At 42.5% G+C, this 20944-nt stretch overlaps 1 protein-coding gene across 1 annotated transcript in view; it reads left to right on the top strand.

Moving 5' to 3' along the window:
- Positions 1-20944, top strand: part of LOC130849799 (kinesin-like protein KIF28P) — a 79464-nt gene extending 58520 nt beyond the window's left edge. The window contains 7 exon segments of the mRNA XM_057728978.1: positions 1763-2037; positions 3929-4063; positions 4796-4962; positions 5216-5322; positions 5624-5771; positions 6049-6236; positions 20792-20944. Of these exon segments, the coding sequence (XP_057584961.1) occupies positions 1763-2037; positions 3929-4063; positions 4796-4962; positions 5216-5322; positions 5624-5771; positions 6049-6236; positions 20792-20944 (1173 nt within the window).

The following is a 20944-nucleotide window of genomic DNA, read 5'->3' on the forward strand; positions in this document are numbered from 1 at the left end:
TGTCCTGTGGTCTATGATTGCATGATTCTGGGAGTCCTGGAGCTGGTTTTGGCCCACTGGTAGGCAGGCTGGGGGCCTAGTGGTTTCTGAAGTTGCTGTCAACCCACTAGTGGGTAGGGCTGGGTTCCCCAGCAGCTCCTTAGGAAGCAGCCTGCTGTGGTTGGGGCTGTACCCCTGCCACTAACTGTCTGGCCTGAGGACTGGTGCCGACTGGCTGGTGGGCAGGGCCAGGTCCCAGTGCTGATAAACAAGAGGGAGGACTCCAAAATATGCTTGTTAGCACTAGTGTCTTCTTGATAGAAAAAGCCCCCCCCCCCCCCCCCCCAATGGCTGCCACCAGCATGTATGTCCCCCAGCTGAGCTCCAGTTGCCTCTTGCTTCTCCAGGAGGTTTTCCAAGCTCAGCAGCTGAGTCTGATCCAGGCTTCTTTCAGGTTAGTGTTTCTGCCCTGGGTCTCAAAATGTGTAAGATTTTGTATGCATCAAGAGTGAAGTCTACATTTCCCACAGCCCTCTAGCTCTCCTGAAAGTAAGCCCAGCTGGCCTTCAAAGCTGAAAGTTCTAGGGGTTTGTCTTCCCATTGCAGACCCCTTGCCTGTTAGCAAGAACCTCTGCAATTGTAGTTATCTTCCTCTTTGTGAATTGCTCACCTGGGGGTATGGGTCTTGATCATACTGGTCTCCACCGCTCCTATCCATCTTGTTGTGGTTCCCTCTTTATATCTTTAGTTGTAGAAGATCTTTTATGCTTGTCCTCAGGTCTTCCTCATCAATAGCTACTCTGTAAATATAATAGTTCTAATTTTGGTATGCTTATGGGAGGAGGTGAGCTCAGGAACTTCCTACTCCTCCATGTTGGCCACTCCTCCTGGTAACCACTTCTGATATGACATTTATCAAGAAATTTTCTATCTAACTGTAATCCCTCATATTCTGGCTTATGCTTTTGTCTACTTTCTTAGTAATCAGTGTTGATACAGAGGCCCTGTCCCTCACCTACTGAAGGGATAGACAGTGCCAGGCTCTTTTCCTGGATTTTCTGCTTTCTGGGTGTGAGCACACAGATTTATTATCTTATAGTTCAGTAGGTTAAAAGTCCAACACAGATCTTGCTGGACTAAAAGCAAGGTGTCAGGAGGGACGTTTTGCTTTCTGGAAGCTTGAGGGGAGAATATGTTTCCTTGCTTTTTCAAGCTTTTAGAGCCACCAGCATTCCTTTGCTCAAGGCCATCTTCAAAGTCATCCGCTTAGCTTCCCTGTGATCCTTCTTCCATTACCATCTTCTTTCTCTGACCCCCTCTTCTGCATCCCTCTTCCACATTTAAGGCCCATGTGATTACATTGGGCCCATCTGGATAACACAAGATAATCTCCCTATTTTAAGGTCAGCTGTAAGCAAACTTAATTCTTCTTTGCCATGTAAGGTAACATATTCACATGTTCCAGAAACTGGGACATGGACACCTTTGAGGGTCATTCTTCTGTGTACCACAAGCCCAAACCTTCATTTTCCCTGGGAGAGTCTGTTTTCTAACTCCATCATTTCCTCTGTCATTTCCTGGGATCCAGCAATGCTGAAGTAAATAGGTCAGGAATCAATGTAATGCTCTTGAAGAACCTCACCAAAGTTAAGTTTGGTGAGAAGGTTTTTGGTCTTGGGTACCCCAAACCCAGCCCATCAGGGAGAGCATGCTGGAAACAATCAAAGAAATGAATTGTTAGAGAAGCAGATGGAATCAAATATTGATGACATACTGTTTCCAGGTGTGGATTTGGTCAAAAGCCAAGTTTATCAATAGGAAATTCCTAATGGAGGAACTTTACCAGCGTTTTCTAGATGGAGAAGACAGCCACGTAGCTCAGGAAGATGACCCTTTCTGGGATCCTGTCGAGGTCGTCCACTTGGGCTCAGCTCACATCTGGCTCCAGTCACTTGCCTACTGCATGAAGTTTGAGGAGCAAGTGGAGTTTCTAGACTGTGACGGGCTAGAAGAGGCAGTGTTGCATATCCACATAGCCCCCTGCTCCCCGACAGGACAGTGAGTATCTCCTCCACCCCCTTGTCTAGTTCTGGGTCTGTCACACAGAAAACTCATAGCAAGCCTGAGTTCTCCTGGAGTGGGTGGTCAGCTTGGTACCCTGAAGAGGTCACTTGTGGGACGAATGAATGAGCTCATTCATTCATTCATAATTTGGCCTTATCAAATCTGATTTTGTCATGGCAGCCAAATCAGCTAACCTGGAATATTTAAAATCCCATGTCCAGTGGCCTGCAAGCAGCTCAGCGCTGCCCTAGAGGACCAAAGGAATGAGAAAGACATCCTGCGAAGAGGCAGGATTGTAGTAGGAGGAAACTTGGACACGAACCAAAAGACCTGGGTTGATAGACAAGCCAAGGGTGCTATAGGACCTTTGGCCCACAGCCCTCCCCTGGCGCCTGTGAGGTCTGGCACCAACCACACACACACTTGCTCTTTCCAGTGCTGGGCCTTATCCCCGCTGTTGAAACCCAAGAGCCAGAAGCAGAAAGCTGATTTTGCAGCTCACCCTATCTCTCTGTATAGGCTCTGGTCATTTCTTTGTTCCTTTTCTCAAGGAAAGAACTGTGGTGTCTTTGTTTCCTTATGTGGCCTCTTTCTGAGCTGTTATCTGACCTTTGTTCTAATTCCATTTCATTACCTTTACTATCCTCTCAGGTTGTCTCACATGTTTTCTCTCTTTGGGCCAAAGGCAGTTTAGGGAGTTTTTACAGAAGCTAAAATCTCTTAGCAATTCTAAGCAAAGAGGCTGGCAGGAGGTCTCGCCTGGGTGCCAGGGTTCTCATGGGTACCCAATGTGATCTTTTTGTCTTTCTGCAAAAGAAACAGGCTCAAGAAGGGAGCAAGAAAACTGCAAAGTCCTGTGACTAAAAGACCAAGATAATCACTGACTCACTCTCTTTACTGGGACTCTAAGCAACTTCCTGGTCATTTTGCTACCTTGGGCTTCTAAAGGCTTCCTGATGGTTATATTTCCCACTCTGAATTAATAAAGTGACATTCTAGCTTACAGGTTTCAATCTTTGTGAGTTCAGTTGATGTAAGAGAGGTCCCCTGTTGGAAAGCTGTCCAAACTGATCACTGAGCCTGTGGGCCTGGGGTTGACTCTGGACTATGAAGAGTTCATCAAGAAAAGGACACCTGGAGAGGCTGCATCTGGGCAGCCAGCTGGTTTTCTCTGGGTAGCAGCACCTCTATCCCACTGGGAACCTACCTAAATCTTCAATGCTAATTTGATACCCACATCTGGGTGCATTTACTGCAAGAAGCTGCTATATTCCTGTCTCCTCCTTAAGAAAGTCCATACAAGAGCATAGAGTGGGCTCTTGTTATATGTCTCTTGAATGAATAAATTCTATAGCTGGTAATATTACCCATTCTTCCTTCAGTGAATTTGGCCATCTCTTAAGTAGTCTATATAATTCCCATTGACATCATGTAACAGGGAAGAACTAAATTGGACTCCATGTTGGATCTGTTTCTTTGACTTTAACCTTTGCTTTTCATTGCTTTAATCATACACAATGGCCTGCCTCAGGGAACCCTACCCACCTGTGAAATTAACACATTCCTTCCCTGAGGCTAGTCATTCCAGAAGATGTTTTGCAAGACTGATAATCCTTTTTATGTTATTTCCCCACCTCCCCCTCTCTGATTCTATAAAAGAATCTGGCATCCAGACCCTGATAAGATGGTTTTTTGGAAACACTAGTCTGCCATCTTCTTGGTCTGCTGGCTTTCCTAATAAAGTCATACTCTTTGCCTTAACACTTTGTCTCTGATTCATTGACCTGTCATGTGGTGAGTAGAGTGAGCTTGGACTTGGTAACAATCACAGTCCTAACAGGACCTGGGGTAACCTATGATCAATATTTACCTCTTCTGTTTGCAGAGCACATGGTGAGGAAGATGTGGTTATCGATCCTTTGGAGCTGCTGGGCAAGAGGATGGATTTCCAAATTCACATTGTGCAGTGCCTTGGCACCAAGTGGCTAAAGGAAGATGCAGAGCGGGGCATTCAGATGGGGTACCAGCCTGCCCCGCAGAGCTACTGAGCATGAACTGCCCACCTTGTGGACCTTGGTGGGAGGGAGTCTGTCCTCAAGTTTTAAGAATGAGTTGATCATGATATTTTCTTAGGTCTTTCTGCTTGTTCAACCCCAAAATGACTATTTCCTCCATCTATTTAGCAGAGAGATAAGCCACATGCCCCTCCAGGTCATTGGACTGTGATCAACGTATACTGATCCTTCTAAGTAATTAAAGCAAAGGGTCAGAAATTTTAATTATCAGAAGAATATCCAGTAAAACTGTGTTATCTAAGTAGGATGATTGGGTTTATTTTATTTTATTTTTTAGTTGGAAACAAAAGGACTATATTACAATATGGCAGAGGCACCAGATATGCTTAAATTAATTAAGCTAAAAGGATAGTAAAAGATAAAGCAATAAAAAGGGGGAGACTTTGAAGGACAAAAGCGAACTACTACTACATGTAGAAAATTAACAATTTTAGATGATCTAAGTAGAAAGTATTTATCAAAATCCTCTTTTTTTGTTGTTAGACATTTAATATTACCCATGTAATGTTACCCACGTTGAATAGCTGAGACATTGGAGGTGGCAGTCACAGGAATTAATTATAGGTCATCTTTTATCAGCTAACTGAAGCAGGCTATAATCCTTTAGCGCATCTGATACTTTTCTTTACAAATGTATCCCTTATGGTTTTAAGTTATGTTTTCTGTTCTTTTCTCAGGTACAGGATTTATGATCTTCCAAACGCTTTATATACCAAGGCTGTATGGAAAATTGTGAATCCCCACATTGAAGAGACTGTCCAATTCACAGCCTTAAATGCATCTCAGGAGTTTCTGAATTATCTACAGACAGATGCTCTCATTGTTGATTTATGGGGTCTTCAAGGTATTGATACCATGTTTACTTTCTCTTTTGCATGGTGTATTCAGTCAGGTATCATGTCTGTATATCTAGGGCTGCAGAGGAGGTGATGGAGGGAGGTGGTCAGGGTCTTGACAGCAGTGACCAAGAGTTATCTTCCCCTGGGCCTCTGGGTTTTAGTCCACAGGTGATTACATGGCTTAAATCTACTCACACAACACTGGGGCTGGAGAACTGAGACACTTCTTTCCTTGATGGTGTCTCCCCCACACTACAGAAGGCTGTGCTGAACTGAGCTGCTCTCAACTGGACCTCATGGTCACAAGTGAAGGCCATGTCATGGTGGACACCAAGAAAATTTCCACTGTGACGGATACAGGCCAGGTGTGTATATTTAAGTGACATTAAAAATAGGTGTCACAAAAAAGAAAAAGAAAAAAAAATAGGTGTCACAGATGACTAAAAAAATCTCAGATGACAGTTGCTTGGGGATCACCAATGTTCCTTCCCAATAAAAAACCTTTTTCTCTATTTACTCCTGTGTACCCTGAGGGACTTAAACCCCTGGTCACAACACCTGCCCCCCACCCAACCCAACCTAGTTTTCACGTGGTGGGAACAATGGCTAGTCTCAAAGAATATGCAAATAATCCAGCCAAAAGCTAAACTGACCTGTTTTTTGTAGACGACATCAAACCAGATACCAGAGCTTTACCTGAAGCTGCTCAAGTTAGAACAGGAGACAGAATTGCTAAGAAACATTAACAGAGTCCTCAGAGAGGAAAATGTGTTTCTTAAAGAATCTATTGAAAAAATTGGTTCTCATCAACAAGGTGAGAGGCTGCTCAAGTCTCGGTGTTTAGCTTTGCTCTAAACTCCTACATTTCTAAGAAATGAACTTTTAAATAAGTTGATCTGTATCTTGTTTCAGTTAAAATAAAAAAAAGCAGAACTATTTTTCCTTTTTCCTTGTAAGATTTCTTTGGATGGGTCCAAATTCATGCCTGATAAATGCGGATGTAGTAAAATGCCACCAAGATAATTAAATACATAAATACCTAGGTAATAAATAGACGAATAAATAAATGTTACCTTATCTTTCAACCTCAGCACATAAGCCTTTCAATACCCTGAAGATAACTGCAGTGACAGCACAGTTGCCAGCAGCCAGAGATAATCAGATGTGCATGCAGCAAGCCAGCTACGACAGAGAATTTGCCAAAGCTCTTAAGGTGTTCTACCAAAGCATGAATGTGGCAAGAGGACAGTTTCTCAAACTGAGACATTATAAGCCTCCTGTAAGTAACCCGAATTCTGGGAGCAAAAGGAATTTCTTTCCATTAAATACAGCTATTTGATGTAACTGCATTTTCGGAGCATGGGGATGTGCCTGTGTTTGAGCAGAAGAGCAGCCCAAGGCCTGGAATGCTGTGAGTCTGTTGCTTTCGGGCGTCCCGCCATCTTTGCTCCCATTTTTCACATTAGTGTACATCTGGTTGGTTTAAGGCAGCGGTGGCCATATTCCTTCACTTTATGATGTACAGAATATCCCAGAAATGCAAGTTTGCTTTATTGTTATAAAACCAAATAAACATAATTCATCACATGAAGATATAGGAGAAAAATCATGATTACTTTAATAGATACCAAAAAAATGTGATAAACTTCAGCTTCCTACCACGATAAAAACTCTTAGCAAACTAGGAATAAAATGGGCATTCCTTAATCTGATAAAGGCAATCTTAAGAGAACACACAGCAAGCATAATCTTAATGGTAAATCACTGATGCCAGCTATTTTTCACTTCTGTTGACATCGTACTTTAGGTCCTAGCCAGTGCAGCAAGGCCAGAAATAAAGATTGGAAAGGAAAAGAAAGTAATAGTAATAATAGCATACATTTATATAATACTTACTAAGTGCTTTTACATTTACTGACTCAACTCTCACAATTCGGTGGGCAGGTATCATTTCTAGCCTTATTTTACAGTTGATGGATCTAAGGCATAAGAGAAGTTAAGTAACGTACATAAGGACACACAGCTAGTAAGTGTTAGAGCCAAGCTCCAAACCCAGGGCTGCTCGGCAGTCAATACTTTTTCCCACTACACCTTGATGCCTCTAATATTATTTGTAGATGACATGTTTATGTAAATAGAAAATCCAAAAGAATTTGTAAATAAATTACAAGGTTGCTGGATACAAAAATCAATATTATAAAAATTAATTGTATTTGAATATAACAGTAACAAGACAGAAAAAATTTTAAATAAAAGATAGCATTTATAATTGCATCAGATAAAAGTGCTTAGGCCTATAGGTAACCTAAAACTTATAGACTTCTATGGAGAAAACTTTAAAACTTGTTTGAGAGATGTTAAACGTGATCTAAATAAATGTAGAGACACGCCATGGCTCCATGGTTTGGAAGATTTGCTACTGTAAACCTGTCAAGTCTCCCAAGATTCAGTATAATCGCAATAAAATGTAATGGAATCTGACAAGATGATCCTATAGTTTATATGGAATTGCAAAAGCAAAGATTAGCTGAGACAATCCAAGGCCCCAAAACAAGATAGAGGACTTGCCCTACCTGATATTAAGGCTAATTTTTTAAAAAATTTATTTATTTTATTTATTTATTGGCTGTGTTGGGTCTTCGTTGCTGCACACGGGCTTTCTCTAGTTGCTGCGAGCGGGGGCTACTCTTCATTGTGGTGCGCAGTCTCCTCATTGTAGTGGCTTCTTTTGTTGTGGAGCACGGGCCCTAGGCGCGTGGGCTTCAATAGTTGCGGCACATGGGCTCAGTAGTTGTGGCTCACAGGCTCTAGAGCACAGGCTCTATAGTTGTGGCGCATGGGCTTAGTTGCTCCGTGGCATATGGAATCTTCCCAGGGCAGGGCTCAAACCCTTGTGCCCTGCATTGGCAGGCAGATTCTTTACCACTGCGCCACCTAGGAAGTCCAAGGCTTATTTTAATGCTATTGTAATAGACAATAAGGTATTGGCCCAAATGTAGGTAAGATGACTAAAGGAAAAGAACAGAAGGCCCCAAAACAGAATCACTCAGAGCTAGAGATGTGATATGTGACCGAGGTGGGACCAACGATGAGTGTGGCAAGGATGAATTTTTCAATCAACAGCGAGTGCTAGGAGAACTAAGAATACATATGCAGATAAATGAAATTGGAGTCTTATCTAAAACTATACCCAGAAGTCAATTGTAGTGAGAATTAAAGACCTGTATGTGAAAGGTAAACCCCTAATGCTTATAGAAGATATTTTAGGCGACGTCTTCATGGTCATGGTCTGAGCACGGGCTGGAAAAGAATTTCCAGACACAAGGCAGAATGTAAGGAAGATAGAGTTTATTAGAGAGAAGGGATGCTGTAAAGCCAGTGGGATGACTTCCTGGTAGCCAGGAAGAGCCAATAATTTCATGGGCTCGCAGCCAGTTTTTATAACCTCAAGACAAAATTCCTGCTAAGAGAATGGCATTAATTGATTGGTCAGTGTCCCATAAGGCGAAAGGGGTCTTTAGGTGTTAGGCTAGGGTCCTATAGGGTATCTTCTGAGTATCTTCCCTAATATAGGGTCATGTTATCAGCTAGCCTAAGTCATGAATCTAAGGTTGCTATGGGGGTCAAGTGTGGGGGGTCAGATTAACTCGGATTGTGACTTTGGTATAGGGGTCCACATTCATGACCTCACAGTGGAAAAGGATTTAAACATGACATGAAAAATACCTAGATTTAAAGAAGAAGATTGGTAGACTCACCTACATTAAAATTGTGTTGACTTAAAAAAAATATATGCACAACCTGAGAGTTGAGAGTTAAGTTTTATTTGGGGCAAAATGAGGACTGCAGCCAGGAAGACAGCATTTCAATTAGCTCTGAGAAACTGCTCTGAGGAGGCGAGGGGAGGAGCCAGGATGTATAGGAGTTTTGCAACAAAGGACAGGTAATCGGGGAACTTTAAGAGATTATTGTTAATTAAGGGAAAGCAGATATCTCAAGTTAAGGAATTTAGTGCTTTTCTATGTATGGGAAGATGTAAAAGTCTGGCCTCACTGAAATCGTTCCTTTGACATGCACCTCAGCTATCTGGGCCAGCATCCTGACACATTCTGAGTTTCCTCAGGGCTCACCGCAGGGAGCGGCTTGCAGTCTGATGGCTGCTAGATGGCAGGCGTTCTTTTCAGCCCTGAGTTGGAGGGCTACAATCTTAGATGACTGTGACATATTTTGTTTATTGATATGGCAGGAAACATTCCATTTCTCAGTATGAAGCAACAGAAACTTTCATGCCATGCTGGAAGGAGTATAAATCAGTACAACCACTTAAAAAATTGTTTGCCATTTATCTGATAAAAGGCAAAGATGCATCTACCCTATAAGCCTGCAATTCAACTCCTCTTCTCCACGGAGTAAAGTGGCTCTGCAGAGAACTGCACCCTGATGCCCTGAGGCAGAGGTACTCAAAGTGTGGTCCCCCCACCAGCAGCTTCAGCATCATCTGGGATCTTGTTAGAAATGCAAATTCCAGGGTCCCCTCCAAGACCTGCTGAATCGGAATCTCTGGGTGTGAGGCCCAGTAATCTGTGCTTTAACAAGCCCTTCGGATGATTCTGCCTTAAATTCAAGTTTGTAGACATCCCATGTATGTAATTAATTAATTTCTCTCCTACCTATCTTGAATAGTACTAGTTATACACCATTCTTGAGAGAGGACTGGGAAAATAGTTACTCAAGTCATTTTCTGTTCTGTGGTTAAGATGATGGAGCAGCTGAAAAATTCTGTAGAAACCCATGCTTACATGCACTGGCTGTATTTTGTTTTTAAACATTTTTAGTGGATTATAATTGCTGTACAATGTTGTGTCAATTTCTGCTGTACAACAAAGTAAATCATCTATATGTATACATACATCCCCTCCCTCTTTAGTCCCCCCCCCCTGCATCCCACCCCTTTAGGTCATCACAAAGCACTGAACTGATCTCCCTGTGCTATATAGCAGCTTCCCACTAGCTATTTTACACATGGTAGTGTATATCTGCCAATGCTACTCTCTCAATTCGTCCCAGGATCCACTGCCCCCTACCCCCTCAGCCATGTCCACAAGTTCATCCTCTAAATCTGTCTCTATTCTTGCCCTGCCACGAGGTTCATCAGTACCATTTTTCTAGATTCCATGCATATGCATTAATATATGGTATTTGTTTTTCTCTTTCTGACTTACTTTGCTCTGTATGGCAGATGCTAGGTCCATCCGTGTCTCTACAAATGACGCAATTTCGTCCCTTTTTATGGCTGAGTAATATTCCATTGTATATATGTACCACATCTTCTTTATCCATTCATCTCTTGATAGACATTTAGGTTGCTTCCATGTCCTGGCTATTGTAAATAGTGCTGCAATGAACATTGTGGTACATGTATATTTCAGAATTATGGTTTTCTTAGGGTATATGCCCAGTAGTGGGATTGCTGGGTCACATGGTAGTTCTATTTTTAGTTTTTTAAGGAACCTCCATACTGTTCTCCATAGTGGCTGTATCAATTTACATTCCCACCAACAGTGCGAGAGGGTTCCCTTATCTCTGCACCCTCTCCAACATTTATTGTTTGTAGATTTTTTGATGATGGCCATTCTTTTCTTTTTTTCTTTTTTTTTTTCTTTTAAACTCTTTATTGGAATATATTTGCTTTACACTCTTGTACCAGTTTCTGAGGTACACCAAAGTGAATCAGCTGTATTTATACATATATCCCCATATCCCCTCCCTCCTGTGACTCCCTCCCCCCTCCCTGTCCTGACCTTCTAAGGCATCTCCCATCATCAAGTTGATCTCCTTTTGTTATACAGCAACTTCCCACTAGCTATCTGTTTTACAGTTGGTAGTGTAAATATGTCTATGCTACTCTCTCACTTCCTCCCAGCTTCCCCTTCGCCCCTCACCCCAGCCCCATGTCCTCAAGTCCATTCTCTACTTCTGCATCTCCACTCTTGCCTGTCACTGGGTTCATCAGTACCATTTCTTCAGATTCCATATGTATGTGTTAGCATACAGTATTTGTTTTTCTCTTTCTGGCTTACTTCACTCTGTATGACAGACTCTAGGTCTATCCACTTCATGACATATAGTTCAATTTCATTCCTTTTTATGGCTGAGTAATATTCCATTGTATATATGTGCCGCATCTTCCTTATCCATTCATCTGTTGATGAGCATTTATGTTGTTTCCATGTCCTGGCTATTGTAAATAGTGCTGCAATGAACATTATGCTACATGTTTCTTTTTGGATTATGGTTTTCTCTGGGTATATGCCCAGGAGTGGGATTACTGGGTCATATGGTAGTTCTATTTTTAGTTTTTTAAGGAACCTCCAAATTGTTTCCCATAGTGGCTGTACCAACTTACATTCCCAGCAACAGTGCAGGAGAGTACCCTTTTCTCCACACCCTCTCCAACATTTATTGTTTCTAGATTTTTTGATGATGGCCATTCTGACCAGTGTGAAGTGATACCTCATTGTGGCTTTGACTTGCATTTCTCTGATGATTAGTGATGTTGAGCATCTTTTCATGTGTTTGTTGGCCATCTGCATGTCTTCTTTGGAGAAATGTCTATTTGTGTTTTCTGCCCATTTGTGGATTGGGTTATTTGCTTTTATGGTATTAAGCTGCATGAGCTGCTTGTATATTTTGGAGATTAATCCTTTGTCCGTTTCTTCGTTGGCAAGTATTTTCTCCCATTCTGAGGGTTGTCTTCTTGTCTTGTTTATGGATTCTTTCGCCATGCAAAAGCTTTTAAGTTTCATGAGGTCCCATTTGTTTATTCTTGATTTTATTCCCATTATTCTAGGAGGTGGGTCCAAAAGGATCTTGCTTTGATGTATGTCATAGAGTGTTCTGCCTATGTTTTCCTCTAGGAGTTTGATAGTGTCTGGCCTTCCATTTAGGTCTTTAATCCATTTTGAGTTGATTTTTGTGTATGGTATTAGGAAGTGTTCTAATTTTATTCTTTTACATGTAGCTGTCCAATTTTCCCAGCATCACTTATTGAAGAGGCTGTCTTTTTTCCAGTGTATTTTCTTACCTCCTTTGTTAAAGATAAGCTGCCCATATGTGTTTGGGTTTATCTCTGAGTTCTCTATTCTGTTCCATCGACCTACCTTTCTATTTTTGTGCCAGTACCATACTGTCTTTTGTTTTTGTTTTTGTTTTTGCTATTTTTTCGGTTTTATTGAGAAATAATTGACATACATCACTGTAAAAGTTTATGGTATACATCATGATGGTTTGATTTACATACAATCATAATTTTTAAAGGCTCACCTCCCAATGTCTACTCAATTACCAAATTCTATTTCTTCTACCACCAAAATTCCCATAAATAAAAACACATTTTATTTATGGAACTCCCCACCTCTATTGTCATACATGTCCAAGCCAATGTCCTCTCTTACTAGGCAACTGGGAAAGTCTCGTCCTTGGTTTCCCTCTTTGTATTATCATCCTCAACTAATTCACTTCCCAAATGGCAGCATGAAGAATCTTCTAATCCTGTCACTCCTACTCTTAGATCCCTGAGAGTCTCCCCACCCATCTCAGGAGGGAGTCCTGTTTCCTTCTGGAAGCTTCCAAGGCACCGAGTTGTTTGCATCTGTTTCCCTCGCCAGCTTCATCTTCCAGCACACACCTTCTCTCTCATATCCTGCTGAACTGGAGCTCTGGCTTGGAGACATGTATTCCAGTGTGATGGTTAGAAATGTGAACTCTGAGGCCAAACTTCCCAACAGATAGTTGCATGATCTTGAGCAAGTTACCCAACCTCCTCACTTCTCTCATCAGTAAGACAAGGGCAATAATGGTCCCCACCTCAGGATTGTCATCAAGATTACAGGAGTTAAAAAATAATTCAGATCAGAGTGGAGCTAGCCAGAGGCCGTAGGGCCTTTTAAGATTTCATTTACTCTGAGAAAGGGACCCTCTTCCTCCACCTCCTCCCCACGTGGCAATCCTAGTTATCCGTTGAATCCCACCTGCTATGGGCTGCACTGTTTGTTATGTGTCCCCACGAAACTCATATGTTGAAGCCCTAATTCCAAGTACCCCAAAGTGTGACTATATTTGGAAAGAGGGTCTTTATTTTTTATTTTTTTTAGTTTTTATTTTTTTGGGGGTACACCAGGTTCAATCATCTGTTTTTATACACATATCCCCATATTCCCTCCCTTCCTTGACTCCCCCCCCTCAAGTCCCCCCCACCCTCCCTGCCCCAGTCCTCTAAGGCATCTTCCATCCTCGAGTTGGACTCCCTTTGTTATACAACAACTTCCCACTGACTATTTTACACTTGGTAGTATATATATGTCTGTGCTACTCTCTCGCTTCGTCTCAGTTTCCCCTTCACCCCCCGCCCCCTCCCATACCTCGAGTTCTCCAGTCCATTCTCTGTATCTGCATCCTTGTTCTTGTCACTGAGTTCATCAGTACCATTTTTAGATTCCGTATATGTGAGTTAGCATACAATATTTGTCCTTCTCTTTCTGACTTACTTCACTCTGTATGACAGATTGTAGTTCTATCCACCTCATGACATATAGCTCCATCTCATCCCCTTTTATAGCTGAGTAGTATTCCATTGTATATATATGCCACATCTTCTGTATCCATTCATTTGTTGATGGGCATTTCGGTTGCTTCCATGTCCTGGCTATTGTAAATAGTGCTGCAATAAACATTATGGTACAAGTTTCTTTTGGGATTATGGTTTTCTTTGGGTATATGCCCAGGAGTGGGATTACTGGATCATATGGTAGTTCTATTTGTAGTTTTTTAAGGAACCTCCAAATTGTTTTCCATAGTGGCTATACCAACTTACAGTCCCACCAACAGTGCAGGAGAGTTCCCTTTTCTCCACACCCTCTCCAACATTTGTGGTTTCCAGACTTTGTGATGATGGCCATTCTGATTGGTGTGAGGTGATACCTCATTGTGGCTTTGACTTGCATTTCTCTGATGATTAGTGATGTTGAGCATCTTTTCATGTGTGTGTTGGCCATCTGTATGTCTTCTTTGGAGAAATGTCTATTTAGGTCTTCTGCCCATTTGTGGATTGGGTTATTTGCTTTTTTGGTATTAAGCTTCATTAGCTGCTTGTATATTTTGGAGGTTAATCCTTTGTCCGTTGTTTCATAGGCAATTATTTTTTCCCATTCTGAGGGTTGCCTTTTAGTCTTGTTTATGGTTTCTTTTGCTGTGCAAAAGCTTTTAAGTTTCATGAGGTCCCATTCATTTATTCTTGATTTGATTTCCATGATTCTAGGAGGTGGGTCCAAAAGGATGTTGCTTTGATGAATGTCCTAGAGTGTTCTGCCTATGTTTTCCTCTAGGAGTTTTATAGTGTCTGGCCTTCCATTTAGGTCTTTAATCCATTTGGAGTTTATTTTTGTCTATGGTGTTAGGAAGTGTTCTAATTTCATTCTTTGACATGTTGCTGTCCAGTTTTCCCAGCACCACTTATTGAAGAGGCTGTCTTTTTTCCATTGTATACTCTTGCCTCCTTTGTCAAAGATAAGGTGCCCATATGTGTTTGCGCTTACTTCTGAGTTCTCTATTCTATTCCATTGATCATCCTTTCTATTTTTGTGCCAGTACCAGACTGTCTTGATCACTGTGGCCTTGTAGTATAGTTTGAGTCAGGAAGCCTAATTCCACCAACTCTGTCTTTCCTTCTCAGGATTGCTTTGGCTATTCGGGGTCTTTTGCGTTTCCATACAAATCGTAAGATTTCTTGCTCTAGTTCTGTGAAAAATGCCATTGGTAATTTGATCGGGATTGCATTGAATCTGTAAATTGCTTTGGGTAAGATATTCATTTTCACAATATTGATTCTTCCAATCCAAGAACATGGTATGTCTCTCCATCTGTTTGTATCATCTTTGATTTCTTTCATCAGTGTCTTATAGGTTTCTGCATACAGGTCTTTTGCCTCCTTAGGCAGATTTATTCCCAGGTATTTTATTCTTTTTGTTGCAATGGTAAATGGAAGAGTTTCCTTAATTTCTCTTTCTGCTGTTTCTTTGTTAGTGTATAAGAATGCAAGAGATTTCTGCACATTAATTTTTATCCTGCTACTTTACTAAATTCATCGATTAGTGCTAGCAGTTTTCTGGTAGAGTCTTTAGGGTTTTCTATGTATAATATCATGTCATCTGCAAAGAGTGACATTTTACTTCTTCTTTTCCAATTTGGATTCCTTTTATTTCATTTTCTTCTCTGATTGCTGTGGCTAACACTTCCAAAACTGTGTTGAATAATAATGGTGAGAGTGGACACCCCTGTCTTGTTCCTGTCCTTAAAAGGAATGCTTTCAGTTTTTCCCCATTTAGGACGATGTTGGCTGTTGGTTTGTCATATATGGCTTTTATTATGTTGAGGTAATTTCCTTCTATGCCCATTTTCTGGAGAGTTTTTATCATAAATGGATGTTGTCAAAAGCTTTTTCTGCATCTATTGAGATGATCATATGATTTTTATCCTTCAATTTGTTAATATGATGTGTCACATTGATTGATTTGCATATATTGAAGAATCCTTGCATTCCAGGGATAAACCCCAGTTGATCATGGTGTATGATCTTTTTAATGTGCCGTTGGATTCTGTTAGCTAGTATTTTGTTGAGGATTTTTGCATCTATATTCATCAGCGATATTGGCCTGTAATTTTCTTTTTTTGTGACATCATTGTCTGGTTTTGGTATCAGGATGATGGTAGCCTCATAGAATGAGTTTGGGAGTGTTCCTCCTTCTGCTATGTTTTGGAAGAGTTTGAGAAGGATAGGTGTTAGCTCTTCTCTAAATGTTTGATAGAATTCTCCTGTGAAGCCATCTGGTCCTGGGCTTTTGTTTGTTGGGAGATTTTTAATCACACTCTCAATTTCTGTACTTGTGATTGGTCTGTTCATATTTTCTATTTCTTCCTGGTTCAGTCTTGGAAGATTGTACTTTTCTAAGAATTTATCCATTTCTTCCAGGTTATCCAATTTATTGGCATATAGTTGTTTGTAGTAGTCTCTCATGATCTTTTGTATTTCTGCAGTGTCCGTTGTTACTTCTTTTTCATTTCTAATACTGTTGATTTGCATCTCCTCCCTTTTTCTCCTGATGAGTCTGGCTAATCAGACTCAATTTTATTTATCTTCTGAAAGAACCAGCTAGTAGTTTTATTGATCTTTGCTATTGTTTCTTTCATTTCTTTTTCATTCATTTCTGATCTGATCTTTACAATTTCTTTCCTTCTGTTCACTTTAGGTTTTTTTTGTTGTTGTTGTTCTTCTTTCTCTAATTGTTTTAGGTGTAAGATTAGGTTGTGTATTTGAAATTTTTCTTGTTTCTTGAGGTAGAATTGTATTGCTGTAAACTTCCCTGTTAGAACTGCTTTTGCTACATCCCATAGGTTTTGGGTTGTTGTGTTTTCATTGTCATTTGTTTCTAGATATTTTTTTATTTCCTCTTTGATTTCTTCAGTGATTTCTTGGTTGTTTAATAGTGTATTGTTTAGCCTCCACATGTTTGTATTTTTTACAGTTTTTTTCCTGTAATTGATATCTAGTCTCATGGTGTTGTGGTCAGAGAAGACGCTTGATATAATTTCAATTTTCTTGAATTTACTGAGGCTTGATTTGTGACCCAAGATGTGATCTATCCTGGAGAATGTTCTGTGTGCACTTTAGAAGAAAGTGTATTCTGTAGTTTTTGGATGAAATGTCCTATAAATATCAATTAAGTCAAGATGATCTAATGTGTCATTTAAAACTGTGTTTCCTTATTTATTTTCTGTTTGGATGATCTGTCCATTGAAGTAAGTGGGGTGTTAAAGTCTCCTACTCTTATTGTGTTACTGTTGATGTCCCCTTTTATGGCTGTTAGCATTTGCCTTATGTATTGAGGTGCTCCTATGTTGGGTGCATAGATATTTACAATTGTTATATCCTCTTCTTGGATTGATCCCTTGATCATTATGGAGTGTCCTTCCTTGTCTCTGGTAATAGTCTTTATTTTAAAGTCTAATTTGTCTGATATGAATATTGCTACTCCAGCTTTCTTTTGACTTCCATTTGCATGGAATATCTGTTTCCATCCCCTTACTTTCAGTCCATATGTGTCCCTTGGTCTGAAGTGGGTTTCTTGTAGACAGCATATGTAAGGGTCTTGTTTTTGTATCCATTCAGTCAGTCTGTGTCTTTTGGTTGGAGCATTTAATCCATTTACATTTAAGGTAATTATTGACATGTATGTTCCTATTACCATTTTCTTAATTGTCTTGGGTTTGTTTTCGTAGGTCTTTTCTTTCTCTTGTGTTTCTTACTTAGAAAAGTTCCTTTAGCAATTGTTGTAAGACTGGTTGGGTGGTGCTGAATTCTCTTAACTTTTGCTTGTCTGTAAAGCTTTTGATTTCTCCATTGAATCTGGATGAGATTCTTGCTGGGTAGCGTATTCTTAGCTGTAGGTTTTTCTCTTTCAGTATATCCTGCCACTCCCTTTTGGCCTGCAAAGTTTCTGCAGAAAGATCAGCTGCTAACCTTATGGGTTTTCCCTTATATGTTATTTGTTGCTTTTCCCTTGCTGCTTTTAATATTTTTTCTTTGTGTTTAATTTTCATTAGTTTGATTAATATGTGCCTTGGTGTATTTCTCCTTGGGTTTATTCTGTATGGGATTCTCTGCGCTTCTTGGACTTGATTATTTGCTTTCCCATGTTGGGGATGTTTTCCACTATAACCTCTTCAAATATTTTCTCAGACCCTTTCTTTTTTCTTCTTCTTCTGGGATGCCTATGATTCGAATGTTGGTACGCTTAATGTTATCACAAAGGTCTCTGAGACCGTCTTCCATTCTTTTTATTCTCTTTTCTTTTCCTGCTCTGTGGCAGTTATTTTCCCCCATTCTATCTTCCAACTCACTTATTCATCCTTCTGCCTCAGTTATTCTGCTGTTTATACCATCTGGAGTATTTTTAATTTGTTATTTTGTTGTTCATTACTGTCTGTTTGCTCTTTAGTTCTTCTAAGTGCTTATTAACTGTTTCTTGTATTTTCTGTATTTTGTTATCAAGAATTTGAATCATCTTTACTATCATTACTCTGAATTCTTTTTCAGCTAGGTTGCCTATTTCCGCTTCATTTAATTGGTCTTGTGTGTTTTTACCATGTTCCTTCATCTGTGACATATTTTTTTGTCATCTCATTCCACACCCCCTCCTTGGATGGGTGGGATTGTGTTCCTGTCCCACTGGGTGTTTGGCCTGAGGTTTAAAGCACCGGAGTTTGTAGGCTGTTGAGTATAGCTGGGCCTTGGTGTTGAGGTGAGAACCTCCGAGAGACCTTAATCTGATGAATATTGCCTGGGGACTGGCGTTCCCTGTTAGTCCAATGTTTTGGACTCAGAGCTCCCACCTCAGGAGCTCAGGCCTGACCCCAGACTTGTGAATCAAGATCCCACAAGCTGTGTGGAGCAGGAAAGAAAGAAAAAGTAGGTGAACAGCAGAACAATAGGAAGATAAAAAATACGATAAGAATAGGAAACTAACAGATATGTTAGAAAAAATTTTAAGAACATAGTTGGAGTAACAACTGGAATGTAAAACAACTGCAGTAGCTAAAGTGAGGTGGTGGGAAAAAAGAAAAAAGGAAAAAAGGAAAAAAAAAAGCCAGCAAAGGCCTTGGCTGTGGGGGCAGGGCTTATACAAGGGCGGGGGGGTGGGGGGGGGCTTAGGCAGTGGGCATGGCCTATGGTCAGAAAAGGCCCTGGGGGTGGTGGGGAATAGGGCTTAGGCCCAATGAGGCAGAGGGGCCCAGGACTGCCTCTGGTCCTGAGGGCAAAGGACCAGGTCCAGGTACCCAGCAGACTCCCTGGGCCCCAGCTGGTGGGATAAATGCTAGGCACCTCCCCCCAGTCCTCTAATCTCAGAGGGTCCTCCCCCCTTGGGTTCTCATTTTCCCCACTGCCTCCCTCCTATTCCCCTAGGACCCTCACAGCTGGAGGGGGCACTGGAAGGCAGGAGACCAGTCTCTGACGCCCAACAGGCTTTCCACGGCCAACTGGGCTAGGGAAATGCCTGCAGCACTTCCCCAGATCTCCCAGTCTCATAGGGTCCCTGTCCACCTCTCTTCCCTCCCCCCACCCCCCACTTTCCTATGTCCCAAGCGGCTGGAGGGAGCCTTGGAGTGTGAAAGACCAGGTCCATGAGCCTAGCAGGCTTCCCAAGGCTAGTGGGCAGGGGAAATACCTTCCCCACCTCCCTTGATCCTCCAATCCCAGAAGGCCCCCTCCCCTGCCCACCTCTCTTCTTCTCCCCTGCTTTCCTCCTACACCCCTAGGACCAGTGAGACCTAGAGGGGCCCCTGGAGGACCGAAGACCAGGCCTGGGGGCACAACAGGCCTCCCAGTGCCAAGTGGGTAGGGAGATTACCTGTAGCATCTCCCCTCATCCTCTGGTCCTGCAAGGTTCCCCCCCACCGTCCCCACTGTCTGCCTCTTTTCCTCTTCCCCTCTCCTCCCTCCCTCCCATGCCTGTAGGACCCATGCAGCCAGAGAGGGCCCCAGAGACAGAGGGACCAGACTCAGGAGCCCAGTAGGCCCGCCAGGCCCAAGTGGGCAGGGGAAAGGCCCTCTGCACCTCCCCTGGTCCTCTGCTCCTGGAATGTCCCACCACCGGTCTGCCTCTCTTCCTCTTCCCCTGCCATGCTCCTATGTCCCCGGGACCAACACATCTGGGATGGGACCCTGGAGAGTTGGAGACCAGGCCTGGGAGCCCAGCAGCCTTCCCAGGCCAGTGGGCAGCCGAAATGCCTTCTGCTCCTCCTCCAATCCTCTGATCCCAGAGGGTCCCTCCCCCCTCCTGCCTCTCTTCTTCTCCCCCCACCACTTCCCTCCTATACCGCTAGGACCAATGGCCCGGAGGGGCCTTTGGAAGGTGGAGGATCCGCCTGGAAGAAATACCCAGCAGTGCCTCCCCTATTCTTCCGATCTTGAGAAATCCCTTCCCAGCCCCACTGTTTGCCTCTCTTCCTCTTTCCCCATCCCCCTCCCCCCACGCCCCTAGGACCCACGCACTGGAGGGGGACCCGGAGAGTGAAGGACCAGTCCCAGGAGCCCAGTTGGCTTCCATGGCCAAGAGGGCACGTGAATCACCCTCTCACCTCCCCATCCCCTGATCGCAAAGCTACCCCCTGCCCCCACCAGTCCATCTCTCCACCTTTTCGTGCCTCTTCCCTCCCTCCTAGGACCCAGGCAGCCAGGAGGGGGCCTTGGAAGGTGGAGGACCAGGAGCTCAGCAGGCCTGGGAGCTCAGCAGGCCTCCTAGCCACTTGGACGGGAGAAGCCCAGATGTGGTCTCCCGATGCCCATAGATCCTAAGGGTCTCTCCAGGCGGGAACCTCCCCCTTACCCAGCCACACCCCAGGGGCGCTGGTCTTGTCTGGTTTCCACTCCTCCACCCGTCTTCCCCCAGGTCCTGCCTGGTTGCTCTGGGGTTCCTCTGGTCTCCTTGGGCCTCAGTTCCCCCATCAGCCTCCGGCAACTGATCTAGTGGGGCGACGCGATCTCCACATCTTCCCACGCCCCCCTTTACTTTTGCTTTTAAAAACCTTGCCCCCTGGCCAGCCTGCAAGATGGATTTGTGATGAGTCTAGTTCTCCCATCTCTGGGGTTGGCGCCTCCTTGACTAACACAAGCTTCTCTGCCTCAAACTCTGTCGTTTAGGTTTTTTTGGCCTCACTGCATGTTGGGCACGTGAACTTGGGTTTGACAACAGTACATTTTTTTCTTTCATTTATTTTTAGGAAGATGAGCAAATGCTTCAACCATTTGTACACCAACAGTCACAAATGTTAAAGGACTTTGGGGACCTACTTGAATCCAGCTTGTGGAAACTGAAAAATGATGTTGCTCTTATAGTGAAAAAGAAGAGAGAATGTTTATTGCATATGGAATAG

The sequence above is a fragment of the Hippopotamus amphibius genome, chromosome 3 (genome assembly GCF_030028045.1).
Source record: "Hippopotamus amphibius kiboko isolate mHipAmp2 chromosome 3, mHipAmp2.hap2, whole genome shotgun sequence".
Classification (NCBI taxonomy): domain Eukaryota; kingdom Metazoa; phylum Chordata; class Mammalia; order Artiodactyla; family Hippopotamidae; genus Hippopotamus; species Hippopotamus amphibius.